The 15,286-nt window shown below is 40.0% G+C and overlaps 1 protein-coding gene across 1 annotated transcript in view; it reads left to right on the top strand.

Moving 5' to 3' along the window:
* LOC107693370 (glutamate receptor ionotropic, NMDA 2D-like) overlaps window positions 1–11,846 on the top strand; it is a 79,236-nt gene extending 67,390 nt beyond the window's left edge. Inside the window, exons 12-14 of the mRNA XM_016492724.1 lie at window positions 5,543–5,730; window positions 7,061–7,293; window positions 8,757–11,846. Coding sequence (XP_016348210.1) covers window positions 5,543–5,730; window positions 7,061–7,293; window positions 8,757–11,783 — 3,448 coding nt within the window. The 3' untranslated portion in view covers window positions 11,784–11,846. The remainder of the gene's footprint in view (window positions 1–5,542; window positions 5,731–7,060; window positions 7,294–8,756) is intronic.
* The last annotated feature ends 3,440 nt before the right edge of the window (window positions 11,847–15,286 follow it).

Below are 15,286 nucleotides of genomic sequence, written 5' to 3'. Positions count from 1 at the left end.
GAATAACAGAAAACAGCAAAGCAGAGTGACATGGCTGTAGCTCCAATCGTTTTTATTATACCTAACCATGAGCTACTGCAATTAATCAGAATCAGAATATTGCCAATTGCCAGGTATGTTTACACATACGAGGAATTTGTTTTCATGACAGAATCTTCCACAGTGATGACAGTGAACAGTGACAGAACAAAAAACACAGATAATAAAAAATACAACTCTCTGAAGCAAATATCACACAACCCCAGCATTTCAAATATAATATAGACAATTATGATGTACAGTTATGATATGTCCATATTTGAAATGTAAACAAGTATGGTGTTAAATAGGTATTGTATATAGTGTTGTGTGTTCCAAGATTATTGTTATGTGTTCATGAGATGGATTGCCTGAGGGAAGAAACTGTTCCTGTGTCTGGTCGTTCTGGTGCTCAGTGCTCTGTAGCGTCGACCAGATGGCAACAGTTCAAAGAGGGAGCGTGCTGGATGTGAGGGGTCCATAGTGATTTTGCCAGCCCTACAGTTCTTGGAGAGAAGGGAGGGTTGTACCAATGATTCGCTCAGCAGTCCGGACTACCCTCTGTAGTCTTCTGAGGTCAGATTTGGTAGCTGAGCTGAACCAGACAGTTATAGAAGTGCAGAGGACGGATTCAATGATGGCGGAGTAGAACTGTTTCAGCAGCTCCTGTGACAGGTTGAACTTCCTCAGCTGGCGAAGGAAGTACAACCTCTGCTGGGCCTTTTTAACAATGGAGTCTATGTGAGTGTCCCACTTCAGGTCCTGAGAGATAGTGGTGCCCAGGAACCTGAATGACTCCACTGCAGTCACAGTGCTGTCCATAATGGTGAGTGGGGGAAGAGCAGAGGGGTTTCTCCTGAAGTCCACGATCATCTCCACTGTTTTGAGCGTGTTGAGCTCCAGGTTGTTGAGACTGCACCAGACAGCCAGCTCTTTAACCTCCTGACTGTAAGCAGACTCGTCACCGTCCTGTATGAGGCCGATGAGTGTGGTGTCGTCTGCAAACTTCAGGAGCTTGACAGAGGGGTCTTTAGAGGTGCAGTCGTTGGTGTACAGGGAGAAGAGCAGTGGAGAGAGAACACAACCCTGAGGAGCTCCAGTGCTGATTATACGGGTGCTGGATGTGTATTTGTGTATGTGTATGTGTATGTGTATTCAAACAGAGATGGTGACAGAGGCAAAATTTACGGACTGCAGCTCCTCGACAAATCTCGTGGATTGGAAACCCCAGTACTAATAATCATTGAATAATATTCTGTTTTTGCAGTTTTCAAAGAATTATGGTACTCAATCTGATGCTGTTCATACATAAGTTTGTGAACTGTTAGGCTAGATTTCCTATATTGTCGCTCCAACTGCCTACCAGCTGCCTTAAGCTCACGAAGCTCAGGCGTATACCATGGAGAAGACCTCTTAAAAGAAACAACACTTTTCTTCATGGGGACAAACTCATGACCATGAAGTTTGTTCCACTTTGGATAGTTTATCCAAAGTGATTTATAAATGAGGAACATCACAATTTGTCATACCAGGGCAGTCTTTTTAAATGTACAGTGTATCTAGCATTCTTTTTTTCTTTTTTCTTTTTTTTACCATTCATATTTTTATTCAGCAAGGATGCATTAAATCGATCCAAATTGAAGACTTTTACATTATTTCAAATAAATGCTTTTTTTTGAAATAAATGCTTTTGGGCTTCCTATTCGTCAAAAAATGTAGGACGGTTTCCACAAAAATATTAACAACCATTTTAAACGTTGATATTAATAGGAAATGTTTCTTGAGCAACAAATCAGTATATTAGAATGATTTTTGAGGGATCATGTGACACTGAAGACTGGAGTATTGATGATGAAAATTTAGCTTTTGGAATAAAAATTCCATTACATGATTAAATTACATTTTAAAATATATTAAATTATAAAACAGTTACTTTAAATTGTGATATTTCACAATAATACTGTTTTATTGTATCATTATACTGTTTTTTTTTTTTAATCAAATAGATGCAGACTTAGTAAGCATAAGAGACTTCTTTCAAAAACATGGAAAAAATATTACCTAAATTTAATTTCATGTATTTTTCTGCTATAAATGTAATGTTTTTTTTTTTTTACAATATATTTTGAAATTGTCCAATTGACTTACTCTGACTTATGTTAGCCATTCAAAACATTTGATCTTTTTTGTGTTGTAATATTAGGTCAATTTCACTGTTCGGCTCTCTTGATTTAGTCAGGGGTTCTTTGCTTTTAGTAGTTCAGGTTAAATGCTGTCACACTAAATATGATCTTTGTTGTTTTTATGCCAGAAAAATACTGCACTAAATGCAAAAACAAATCATATAATTGGCTAGTTGTGTATTTAAAAGATTTTCTGGAAATGCAAATCTAGCCAGTAGTGTCATTACCTTTAATGTATTCATATAGAAGGCAAACAATGACACCTGGTTTATACTGTAGTAGCAGAATGTGTTTTTGTTAGTGCCACATTGTGACCCTCAGCCTTAGTGCAGACGCATGGCGGTATTACAGTTGTTCAGTCAAGCATAGTTTTCCTATGATGGCGCGTTTATGTGCCGAGCCAGTAGACACCACTCTGCATGATGCTGTTTAGGAAACAAAACTTTTTAAAAAGCTTTGCCAGACTTTGTTATACAAAGAGCATTTGATGTCATTCCATTTTCATCCGTTAGCGTTTAATCACAGAAACGAGCAATTCTGCACTTGTGTGTTATTCATTCGCTGCTCTGCATCATAAGATGCCATGATTGTTCCAGAATTATTAAATTGCAATGTGGTGTCGCTAACACTGCCTCACTGCCCTCGGATCTGTGTGCACGAGAGTGTGTGTGTCTGACTCCTATCTAAAGCTCAAGTCTCTGCGTTGTGCATACAAAGGGCATGAATATGCATCCCATCACAAAAAAAGGTTATGTTTGCAGGCTAGAATGTGCAGTAATCACATTGTTCAGGCTTTCAGTGTTCAGGCTTTGCAATTGCTCGTGAAGATTTCATCTGTCATTCATAAGCACTTGGTTTGTGTAATAGTTGTAGCCTGCAGAGTAAGACTTTCGATTTCAAGCCGTGCAATGCAAGGCAGGCCTGCCGGCCCACAAGTCAACAAGTCAGGTCTCCAACTAGGCGCTAGCTGATTCTCAAAGGCACTTGTGTACCTCAACAGCCTACCTACTGCTTTTACTGCTTTCCTATTTCAGTCGGGTTGCACTGTGGGGCAGTGTGCTGTGCTATCAAACACCTGTCTGTGTGTATTCTGTTCGTTTGGTTTCACCCTTACTGAAATGTGTGACTCATTTTCCCCCAAGGGCTCTGTTTTGTTGGATACAACACTTCTGACAAAAGCTGCCACCTTGAATGCTAATGTGGTGCTCGCTGGTCTTGGAGGGCCAAGTTGAGCTTGTTAATAACCTCAAGGTGTGCTTAGCATGAGGTTGAAGAGTAGCCAGTAATAAGCTGTCAATTTGGGTTTTTGCTGAGAAGACGTTGGCATGTTACAAGGTGGGGGAAATATGATCAAAGAAAAGAAGCATACCGGTGCACCTGACTCTGATAAGGCACAAAGCTTCCTTGACTTCTGAAAAGCAACTTACTTTTATGTCTTTACTGTAAGAGACTCCCCTGCTGAATTATTTAGCACCATGAATATGGAGTAATAAGATTAAAGTGGATTTTTACATTATTGGATTTTTGCATTAAATGGCACGATTTTTGCCTGTTTTATCATGCAGCGGGTGAACATTTTCAGTCTGATTGCTCAGGAACGTAATTGCACGAAATGCTCTATTCCGAGCATCACATTTCAAACTGTTACTCAACAATCTTCACCACGGAAGGAATGTGTATTTGTGATGGCACAGACGTCGCAGGAAACTTGCTGCTAGCAAATCCGGTCCCAATTTCATGTTTTTTTTTTTTTTTACATGGGGTTTATTTGAAGACCGCACGAAATGCTCTATTCCGAGCATCACATTTCAAACTGTTACTCAACAATCTTCACCACGGAAGGAATGTGTATTTGTGATGGCACAGACGTCGCAGGAAACTTGCTGCTAGCAAATCCGGTCCCAATTTCATGTTTTTTTTTTTTTTTTACATGGGGTTTATTTGAAGACCAGTGTCTGCACAAATTAGCCTTCCTATTATGCGCTGCTCATTTCAGCAAAGCGAGCAGCCAGACAATATCAGTGTTCTTTGGAGCTATTCTGCAAAGTGCTTGTGTGCATATATTATCACATTTATGGCAGAGAAACAAGTCGTGTCCCAGAAAACTCTTGAGGTATTTGATTATACACCTGCATATAAAAACAGAGTATGCCTGCATGAAGTCGCTGTTTATTTGAGGCTTATTCATGCTACCCTAGTACCTTATAGTTTAATTTTCTTCACACTTTTTATAGTTTTATCACTGTATTTTTAATTTATAAATTTGAACATTCATTGTAATGTTAATTGAAGGAATAATGTGATAGCCAGTGTAGTGAAAAGACATATAAATGCTGTTACAGTTATTGAAATGGTTTCCAGTGCACCTGTCCATGAGAGTTTATGTTTTGAACGTCCTCCAAAAACTTGATTTTAATGTTTTGATTTTAATTTCCTGCAGTGGATGTACAGTATCAAAAGTTTAGAGACAGTAATTATTTTAATGTTTTTGAAATGTATTTTATCTGAAGTATAACATTACTATTGTGAAATATAATCACAAATTAAAATAACTTCTCTATCTGAATAAATTTTAGAATGTAATATATTCCTATGATGGCGAAGCTGAATTACTGCAGTCTTCAGTGTCACATGATCCTTCAGAAATCATTAACTCAGCTGTGATTCACACTCGAAATTCAGGACTTTTTTTTATATTTTATTTAGCAATTTTTTTTGGGGGGGGGCGGGGATTTCTTCAGAAATCATTCTAATATGCTGATTTGGTGCTCAAGAAACATTTATTAATAATGAATAAAAAAATAATGAATAAAAAGTCCAAAAGAACCGCATTTATTTGAATTTCTTTTTTTCCTTTTTTTTTTTTTTTTGGAACAATGACCCCAAAGATTTAAACAGTAGTGGAGATTTTTCTGGTTATTCTCTGCTCAGAAATATTACATTGGCTCTTTTTGAGTGAAGCTCTATCAAATTATTTAAAAAAAATCTTTACACAGGAATCCAACTGGAAAACCCATAGAAAGATAATGGAAAAATCATGGAAATTCAGTGTTTTTTTAAGGCAGTTACCAGCAGCAACAAAGAGCTTTTTGAGAGGGAATAAAAATACCAAGTCCTAAAAAGAATTTTCTGTGCTGTTAAGCCAACAAATGCATGGTGTAGAACTGGGGTGGGTGCTTAACTGGCTTCACTGATTACACACTATGTAGCTTAGAAATAGGATTTCCCTGAAGATCATCAATGTTTTCGTCTTTACATGTAACAATCAATAAAGTGATAATTGGTCTCGTAAAGCAATTTTTCCCATGCCTTTGTTTCCCATTTCCTTTTTGTCTCTGCAGGAAACTGGATGCATTCATATATGATGCAGCTGTCCTGAACTACATGGCTCGTAAGGACGAGGGCTGCAAAGTAATGACCATCGGCTCTGGCAAAGTGTTCGCTACAACAGGGTATGGCATTGCCTTACACAAAAACTCCCGCTGGAAGCGGCCGCTAGACCTCGCCCTCCTGCAGCTAGTTGGAGACGGTAAGAGAATGAAATACCTAGGTACACCGCAGGTCCCACATTTAACAACACGTTAACCCCTTGCTAATGGTGGTTTGTTGTTTGTTTGTGGAGTTGTAAGCTCCTATACTCAGTCTCAAAGCCCTGATTTTCACTATGACAAACAAACATTCCTACTGTTTTGTTTACATAGTGACGGAACGGAATTTTTGGGAAATTAAACCTTTTTGAGTGTTGTTACACTTGTTATTCTGATTCTCTGAGGTACTTCCCCCTTTCTCCATCTCGCATGCACACACATTCACATGTTTTTCTCTCGCATTGCTTGTTTTTCTTTGATCAGACTCGATGATGAGAAACCTAGTGAGTTGCCCCATAACGATTAAAGAATAAATGTGAAAGGGAGCTGGAAGAGTCTCACTGAAATATGATAAATGCTATTAGAAAGAATGTCACAGCAAATTAACACAATTATGAATAGCCATAGGGTCACTCCAGTAAACAGTGCAGTAGTCGAACGCCTCGATTTTTAATTTTGACGCATTCCAATTTGGATTGAAATTCTCAGGGCTGATTTTTGCTTGTTTGAATAAATAAATATAATGAAAAATATTAGGATTTCAGTTCCTGTGATTGAATTTTCCATTACCTAAACCATAGTTCAAGGCCATATTGTCATAAATTGAAATGTAATTAACCTGCGGGTCAATGCAGTTTTGTTTTTATTCTTTGTTTCATATGAAAAGAGGATTTAGGCTTAACTCTCTCCATCCTTCGTAGTGAAGGAATAATCCTCGATATAAAGCCGGCATCTAAATGCATATGTCGTTTTTTCTGCCAGAAACAAGCACTTTTCATGCCTTTATTTTTTCCACAGTGACATTTTCACTCTGATAAATGCACTAATGGCTATTGTTGGGAGGTAGGCCCATCAGTCTAGTGCTTTCATCTCCAAACTACTCTGGGCCTGTCTTATCACAAGAGCCTCGAAACCAGGCCATTTCAGACCTTCATCAAAGCTGTTATTATCCTCCAGTCTCTCTTTCTCTGCTTCTCTCGTTCTTCTTCCTTGCCTTTCATGATTCTTTTCCTCTGTTTTTTCTTTTCCATTTTCACCTTTTTGTGAACAGTGTAATAATAACCGAAGCTAAACCAAGATCTCCACTGTCTGGAGATTTGAATTAAAGACTCACTTTTCCCAACAGTAGAATCTAGTGTTCTTTTGCTTTCTTTAGCCTTTCTTTTTCATTCTCTCCCTTCTGTCCATCTGTCTTGTCCCCTGTTTGTAGGCTTGCTTATCTTTCATGCTTCTTATCTCCTGTCATTGTGCTCATATTTTCCTTCTTTTTAGATGAGATTGACATGCTTGAACGACTCTGGCTGTCTGGGATCTGTCATAATGATAAGATTGAGGTGATGAGTTCCAAACTGGACATAGACAATATGGCAGGAGTCTTCTATATGCTTCTGGTTGCCATGGGCCTAAGTCTGCTGGTGTTTGCATGGGAGCATCTCGTCTATTGGAAGCTCCGCCACTGTTTGGGCCACTCTGGAGGACTGGACTTCCTGCTGGCTTTCAGTCGGGTGAGTGACCCACATGAAATCCATTATAATAAAAATAGCAGGGCTGTCAGTTGTTTTTTTTTTTTTGTTAAACGTTAATCCATTCAGTTCATGTTTAAGGAAAGAAAACAAAATAATGTATGTAATTATTGTTCTTCAGTTTGTGTTAATAGCACTCAGAATACATGTACTCCCCCCTACCACCATCATTGACCCACAATCCTCCGCTGGTGATTGCATTAACATTTTTATGAATGACTGCATTCCACTTGTGGATGATGTTTCATTTTTTGAACCTCGATGATAATTAAATTTCATTATATAAAGGCTGCAAATTACTTTACCATTGTTAAACGTCCCATCTGGGTTTGATTTATAAATAAATAATCTGTAGAATAATGGTTTTCTCAGTCATTTAGGCCACTGATAAACGGGAGCTCCCGTAGGGAAATTTGTGCATGCATGTGAGAGAGACTTGCGCTTTGGCTCCAAACGGTTTCGGTCAGTTCTGAAAGCTTCCCATTCATTTTTAGAAATCACACAAAACAGATCTAATTTAAGATCAGATTGAATAAATGTGTTATTCACACTTAAAAAACATTTAATTATTCACAAGCATTAACATGTTCATTTTCACAGACCTTATAAATATACTAATTTTAGGAATATTTCTAATGAAACTCTGCTGCAATTTGAGAGAAGGTGATAAAATACATTGAGGAACAATAATTGTGCCATAATGATCATTTTATTCCAGCTCTGTAAACTGTAAAATTTTAAATTTTAAATTTAAAAAGCCCAGGAAATGCAAAAATAAACCTAAGAAACAAAACTGGAATCATTTAAATGTATTTGCAAGTAAAAGGAAAGATTACCCTTTTTGCAATTCTTGTTATTTGCAGCAAGAACAAAGACTGACACGCAGTAATCTCTTGCAATCAGGCGTTAAATCCTTAGAAGGGGACTTTGCAGCACACTCCTTTAATTCCTGTCATTTCTCAAATGTGATGGCACATCCAGCATTCCCACTGCACACACAGAAGGATTTTATGAAAGCCCATAACTTCTCTCATAGTAATGAATAGGGGAGGAAGGGGATGACAGAAGATGGATCATTTATTCATTCTGTATTATCACTATCCGTCTTTGCTTACATTGTGAAAAGAATGTGAAGAACCTTAAATCCCTCTTGCAAGCAACCAGACTTTCTATGAGAGAATTGTAAGCCAATTAGGTTAGATGGGACACTCAAACAGTGAGGTCAGCATTGCCATTACCTCAGAGAAAGGTTAGCTGAGCTTACAATGTGTACTCTTGCATCATCAAAGCACTGGGAGCTTTACAATTTCATTATTATGGTAATGTTTCTCCTCTTTACCGAGACACTTTCCAAGCAATTAAATCGGTTTGTATGTCACCAAGGGGAATATTATGATATCCTGAACTGTTTGCTAAATAAATCTTTTGCTTGTTATCTCTTACAGGGAATGTACAGCTGCTGCAATTTTGAGGATGAAACAGCTCCTGGAGGTTCCCAAAGCACACTTCCTCAATATCATCATGTCTCCACAGTTCCTCCTCCTCCACCGCCTCATGTGATCTCTACAGCCGTGGCCAATCCCCCCATCACTATGGCACAACAACATCAGCAGCCGCAACAACAGAAGCAACACCACCAGCAGCCACCAGTATACAATGCTCTTCTTCCTGGCTCCCCTCCTTCAGTTGGACATTCTGGAATGGCTCTAGGCCCGTCAAACAGTCCCATTCTTGGAGCACCCATGCCTTGCTCTACATTTCTACAACGGCATGATCGTCGATTAGCTGTGGTGGATCGGTGGACACGTCCAAAGGTTGGTCCTGAGAAGCTTGGCGGTGTGAGCAGTGGGATTACAGACTTAACACAATTCCAAGGCATGCCCCCTCACTGGGGTGCAGGAATAAGTGGAGGAGAGGGGGGTCTGGATGAGTACAAGAGATACTATGGGCCAATTGATCCAGAAGGCTTAGGGGTCTCTGCCGAACCTCAAAACATAGGCACCCAAACTCCAAAAATGAAGCATCATGGGACGAAATCCTCTGGAAACCCATGGTTACCTCCTAAAGGTCAAGCCTCTGGACACTTACCAGTTAACCATGCTTTGCCACATCCCTCTCCACCTCAGCAATCTATCTGGAGGAGAAGCAGCTTCTCAAAAAGGAAGGGCTCAGGTGGGCCACTCTACGAAAACATCCTTCCACTCGGAAGGAGAGGTGGTGGCAGATATGGAATGAGGGATGGCGGTGGGAGAAGAGGACGTCGTCCTCCTCCCCTTCCTCTGTCTATACCTGTGCCCCTCTCTTCCCCAACACAGACTCCGCCCTCACCTTCTCCATCTATATGCTACACATCCACTTCGTCCAGCAGCTCCAGCACCTCCAGTTCATCCTCTTCTTCAGAATCAGTCTCCCGATCCAATTCTCCTTCATCTTCATCATCGTACACATCATCCCAGAGCTTTAGATACAGAGCAGATGTACGAGATGTGTATGAGGACTATGACACAGATGAGCTTACGGAGGAGTCGAGCTTGCTTTTGGGGAGGAGAAAAAGTCGTTCACGTATGTCCTCTCGATCCCTGCCCAGCAGTCCTCCACCACCACCTATACCACCCCGCAAACCTTGCAGACAGAGGGCGCAGATGAGAGACAGAGCAGGCAGCCAGATTGCACAGCTTCAAGAGTGGTGGACCTCTTGGGGAGAGAAAGAAAAGGGTAGAAGAGCAACTGGAGATAGAGATGTTAAGGAGGAGAAACAACATCATAAAGAAAGGGAAAGAGAGAGAAAGAGGAGGAAGAAGGGTAGAAAGAAAAAGAAGAGAGAAGAGCGTGAAAGAGAAAGGGAACGTAAAAGACGTAAGGTGAAAAAAAAAAAGAAAAAAGAGGAGAAATCAAGAAGAAGGGAGAGGGAAAAACGATCTGAACAAGAGGAGGTAGATATGGACAGGAAAGAAGTCTTTGAAAAAGGTATAGGACAGCAATACTCTTCTTATCCTGCTCCGAGGCGAAGCTCTTTCCGAAAAAAGAGCGAAAGCTCTACAAGGAGTTATGAGTGGGATATTATCAGAGATGCAGTTAAGAGAGATAGGGATGATCAAGGTGGAGAAGATGAAGAAGGCAGTAGAGGAAAGGAAAGGCATCAGAGAAGCCCAAAATCACAACGCCACTCCAGGCCAAGGTCCAACAACAAGCATTTTTCTAGCTCAAACAAACCTTCTTCAACCGTCAAATTTTGGAGTAGTGGGAACCCAACTTCTGATTCGCCATCGTCTTTTGTACCCTTGCTTCCCATATCTAAAAGACGAAAGTCTGTAGGAGCTGAGAGAGACGAGCGAGGAAGAGGTGGAGAGAGTCGGCCCCTTTTGGGAAAAAACAAGAGAGTTAAGCCTTGCTCGAGAGAAGGTCTGTCATTTCACGAATGGGATTCAGAGGAAGAAGGAGATGAGGAGTCTGAAGTGGAAAGAAGCAGGCCAGAAGAACAGGGGCGACGACGAGAAAGCAGAGGAATGGACTCTGAATCCGAAAGGGACAGAGAAAAAACTGTTGAGATATACACAGATGATGAGGGTTCCTCAGGAGAGTTTGGTAAGTTTGAGAGATATTGGGAGGGTCACGAAGGAAGGGCAGTTGGAGGCATTGGAGGAGGAGGATGGTTCTTTGGCACCTACCCTGCCAGAGAAAGAGGAGGCAGTATAAACAGTAGAGATGACTCCTTTTTGGGGTGGGGTGGTGGAGAAAGTGGCCTGGGTTTCGGAGCGGGAACAGGGTGGGGATCAGGAGGCTTAGGTTCAAACAAATGGCCTCCAACTCCATTGACTCCGCCACCTCCTCGAAGATACTGGTCTGTTGATAAATTACCAGTGAAGACTGAAAAGAAATCTAAAAGCAGGTCTCAAGAGAAGAGTCGCGCCCACACATCCTGTTCCTGCCAGTCACCCCATCACTCTGCCAGCACTCACTCCAAATGGAATCAGGTGACTTCTAGGAGTCAGGAGGAGCTCATCCCCGACTGCCACAGTTTCAGCAGCAGCGTAAGACCCAAACGGCAATCATCCAAACTGGATCGGGCTCAGAGCCAGGCAAAATCTGGAAGCCAATCCAATCTCAGTGCACAAAGACCACAGCGCTCAGACCGGTCCCGACAACCACCATCCCCTCCTCAGAGTCTACCACCATCTTTACCCCCTCCAATGGTCCCTGCGCTCCCAGCCCCACCCTCTTCCTCTCACCATATACATATACCTCCACTTACCTCCTCTTCATCAGTTTCCTCCCATTCGGTTGTCTCATCTACTCCTGGTGCCCCACAGCCCTCCTCTTTGTCCTCCTCTAGTGCTAAGCTCCAGTACCAGAAACTGCGATCGGTTCCGCAACCTCAGCGGTATCAATCCCCACATCTTCCCCTCAAAACCAAGAGCCTGTGCTCTCGTCGAGGCTCTGCCCACTTCTCCAGTGTGGAGAGTGAGGTCTGAGGAACATAATTAAATGAGGAACATCAGCAAGTAGCCCCTAGGGGCGATCAAATCACCTGCTCATGCCACAAACTGTTAACTGTTCATAGCAGTAGAGTTGGGTTGTTTTCGCTGGCACCCGTCTCTTGCACAAAGCTCTAATGCTCAGAGACAAACCTGGATTGGGATGTCACATAAATTGTAACCCTTTCTCTTTACTTGTGTAAGAATGGAATACTGTTATGCTGACAAATCTTGTTGACGTTAGCGAGGCTGTTTGTATGGGATTGGCTGTGCTTTTCTTACTTCTTGGGGGCTTTAAAGTGGAGCGTCAATAATGTGGGTAAATGTGATTTTTCTTGGGAGTGTTTTGCTGCTCGATGGCTCAAGAACGATTTTTCGAAGGGAGATTCTGAGGTCAAAATACAAAGCCCTAATGCCCCATACCCATCTCTTTTTTTTTTCTCTCCTGCTCTCAGAGCTCTGAATCACAATGTAATTGTTGTGTATATTTGTTCAAAATATCTCAAGGGAAGCATTCACAAAGGAAAGTAGCAAACCATTTTTCTTGACCTCCACCTTCCGCAAACTGATATCTAGCATTCTGTGTTTTTTTTGTCAGTGTTTGTATTCCTAGCAACAGGGTAAATTAGCCATGACTGATCACATATTGGCTTACTGAAGCTGAATGCCAAACTAAAAGTGGAGCTGATGTACAGTCCTGTTCTGTTGAAACCATTTCACAGGTCCTAATGTTTCATTCTCGTCCCTTGAGCAATACATAATTAACTACAAACAACATACAATACATATATTTTATATTTATAAGTTATTTTATTATATATAATATATATGTTTTGTGATCTGGTTCAAAACAGCTGTGTTGAGTTATTAAAAGAATATAAGCACTGTGCTGTATTACCGTAGGGCACATGCAATGTTTCAACTACCTATAATCGGTGGCAGCCCTTCCCCTTTCGACTGAATGTACATGTTGCCATGACAACACAGTGTGCTGCAACCAAGACACTTTTAAGATCGTAGCTTTCTCGGGGGAGACCTTCTCATCTGAGCCAGTTAGGGTAGCTTTGAACGCTGATGTTGAGAGTGCCAGGATGACAGGCTAGCCATACTGCAGCACTGTACTCGCTAACCGAGATGTCAGTGAGTGATGAAAGACATGTCATCATTCAGAGAGCGATAAGCGAAGGAGAGCACTGTTTACAGTTTAACACTGTGTTTTTACACCTTTTTTTACAAGCTGCTCTGCTCTGCCATTTATTAGCTTTGGACACGATACTCATACTTGCTTAGCAAGTTTGCTTAAGCTGTACAAGTAGTAGCAACAATAAACTGGTCAAATGTGAGCAAAATAGAGTTGCAGTTTAAAAAAAAAAAGAAAGCCAGATCACTTTACTTTGAGGAACTGTGAGGAAAAGACTGAATAGCAAACCAGTCAGGTAGATCTTTTGTTTCATTTAGCTTTTACCATTAGCCAAAAGCTAGTATCTTTATTGTGATCGCTATAATTGACTGTGAATATTGCTAAGGGCAATGCGTGTTGGCAGCAGGTCTGAGTCAACTATGTTTCATTTTATTTATTTTGTTTATACACTATTTAAAGTGTCATTGTCTTTCAGAGTTTCTTTTGTTTCATATTACTGGATTTTGTAATTTTGTTGTCTTGACAAAGCTATAGCATACTATAACTACAAAAAATCCCAACACCTTTCTGAAGTAAACGGAGGATGTTCATGCTACATCCATCCAATCCTTCAGGCTGTTCTGACCAGTGCTGGGGGTAACACATTACAAGTAATGCAAGTTATGTAATCAGATTACTTTTCCAAGTAAGTAGTAAAGTAACGCATTACTTTCAGATGTACAAGAAAATATCTGAGTTACTAAGTAACGCAAGGTACTTTGTTTCCCTATTTATTCACTGACACCTCTCCTGTCCTGTGTTGAGAAAAATTAGGAGTGAGGTACAGGACAGAGGCACTTCCTTCAGCCTGAGGCTTAATACGTTCACTCTTAGTGCGAAAGGGCTATTACAGTTGCCAAAAATATAACTTCTGGGTTTTCTGGTGTTAAAAAAAAAAAAGAAATCCCAGCCCAGGTGACAAAAAGTAACTCAAAAGTAATGTAATGCATTAACACAATATTACAATGCATTACTTTTAAAAGTAACTTTCTGTTTCTTTCCCAACACTGGTTCTGACTTTGGTATGTTGTATGTTTTTCTTCCCCCCCCCCCCACAGAATATTCTAAAAGTTGACCAAAATTAAATAAGTATATCCTGTATATGTCTATGTATAGATCTTTTAAGCATTCAAACTGAAGTTTATTTGAAACTTTCAGGCAGGGCTTTGTCAAGCCAGCAGCAAAGTTTGACTAATTACAATTTGGTTTGAAGCATTGTATGTTGTTATTTACATATGTATGAATTTATTTAAGTGCATATTTGACACAGGGCCACGCACAGTCCAACAGGCTAATTGTTTTTTGTGTGTGTGTGTGTGTGTGTGTGTGTGTGTGCTTGTAACTGCATCTGAGCCATATTAAGCTTATTTGTTGTATGCTGAGCTTTTTACAAGTAGTACTAATTAATTGGGGTATATTTCGTTGTCAATGGGCTAAACAGTAATGTCAAGAGACTTTGGAGTACTAGAAATATAATGGGTGATGATTTTTATTTTTTTTAAACACTGATGACTTCTGTTTGGTGAAATCGGGAGGGCAGTTACACAAATCTTGTCAATTCTGACCAGAATCATAACAGACTGCCTCACTGTCAGAGTAATTTGACATTAACATTTAGAATATTTGGCAGCTTATGTATGTATATCCTTTTGACTCCAACTTTGTTGTGTAATAAGTGTCTGGATTACTTTATATATAGATGTACCTCATATATGTGTTTGTGACGTTTAGATAGCAATAGAGAAATAGCTGTTCAGCAAAGCAGTATAGCTGAAGACAAGAGTATTGTTTTTAAACATTTCTCTCGGCAGACTTGATAATTAAGATGTTTCATGTATTAGCTGTGAAAACCATTCCATTGTGCACATTAAAGTCAGTAGACAGCTTTGATAAAACATTTGGGCTGAAACGGCAAGGACCTTAAGATAATGTCTTTTTTCTTTTCATTTTCAAAGGATAAAATATCAGGCATATTGCACAAGTTTTAGTAGGAACCGCCGCCACCAAGAATCTTAAAATGGCCTTTCTCTAGACATGTGTCTTGTTGTGTTGATAGTGTCTTTGACGGTAAATGTTTTGTTTGTTTGTTTGTTTATTTGTTTATTACTCTAAGAATAAGTCTCTTATCGAAGCAGCAGCATATAAATATATACATATAGATATAAATGATATATTTCAACAAATAACATGCATATATATACATATATAATGTTTATCTACTAAATTTATTATCTTTGAATTGGTCTTCTTTTGTCTCTTTGTCATCTCTCATCTCATAACAGCTGACATCAGAGACCAGTTTTCAACTGTGTTTTTATGA

This window comes from Sinocyclocheilus anshuiensis, unplaced genomic scaffold (assembly GCF_001515605.1).
Source record: "Sinocyclocheilus anshuiensis isolate Anshui unplaced genomic scaffold, SAMN03320099.WGS_v1.1 scaffold566, whole genome shotgun sequence".
Lineage (NCBI taxonomy): Eukaryota > Metazoa > Chordata > Actinopteri > Cypriniformes > Cyprinidae > Sinocyclocheilus > Sinocyclocheilus anshuiensis.
The sequence above is the reverse complement of the archived record's forward strand: the minus strand, read 5'-3'. Positions and strand labels throughout refer to the sequence as shown.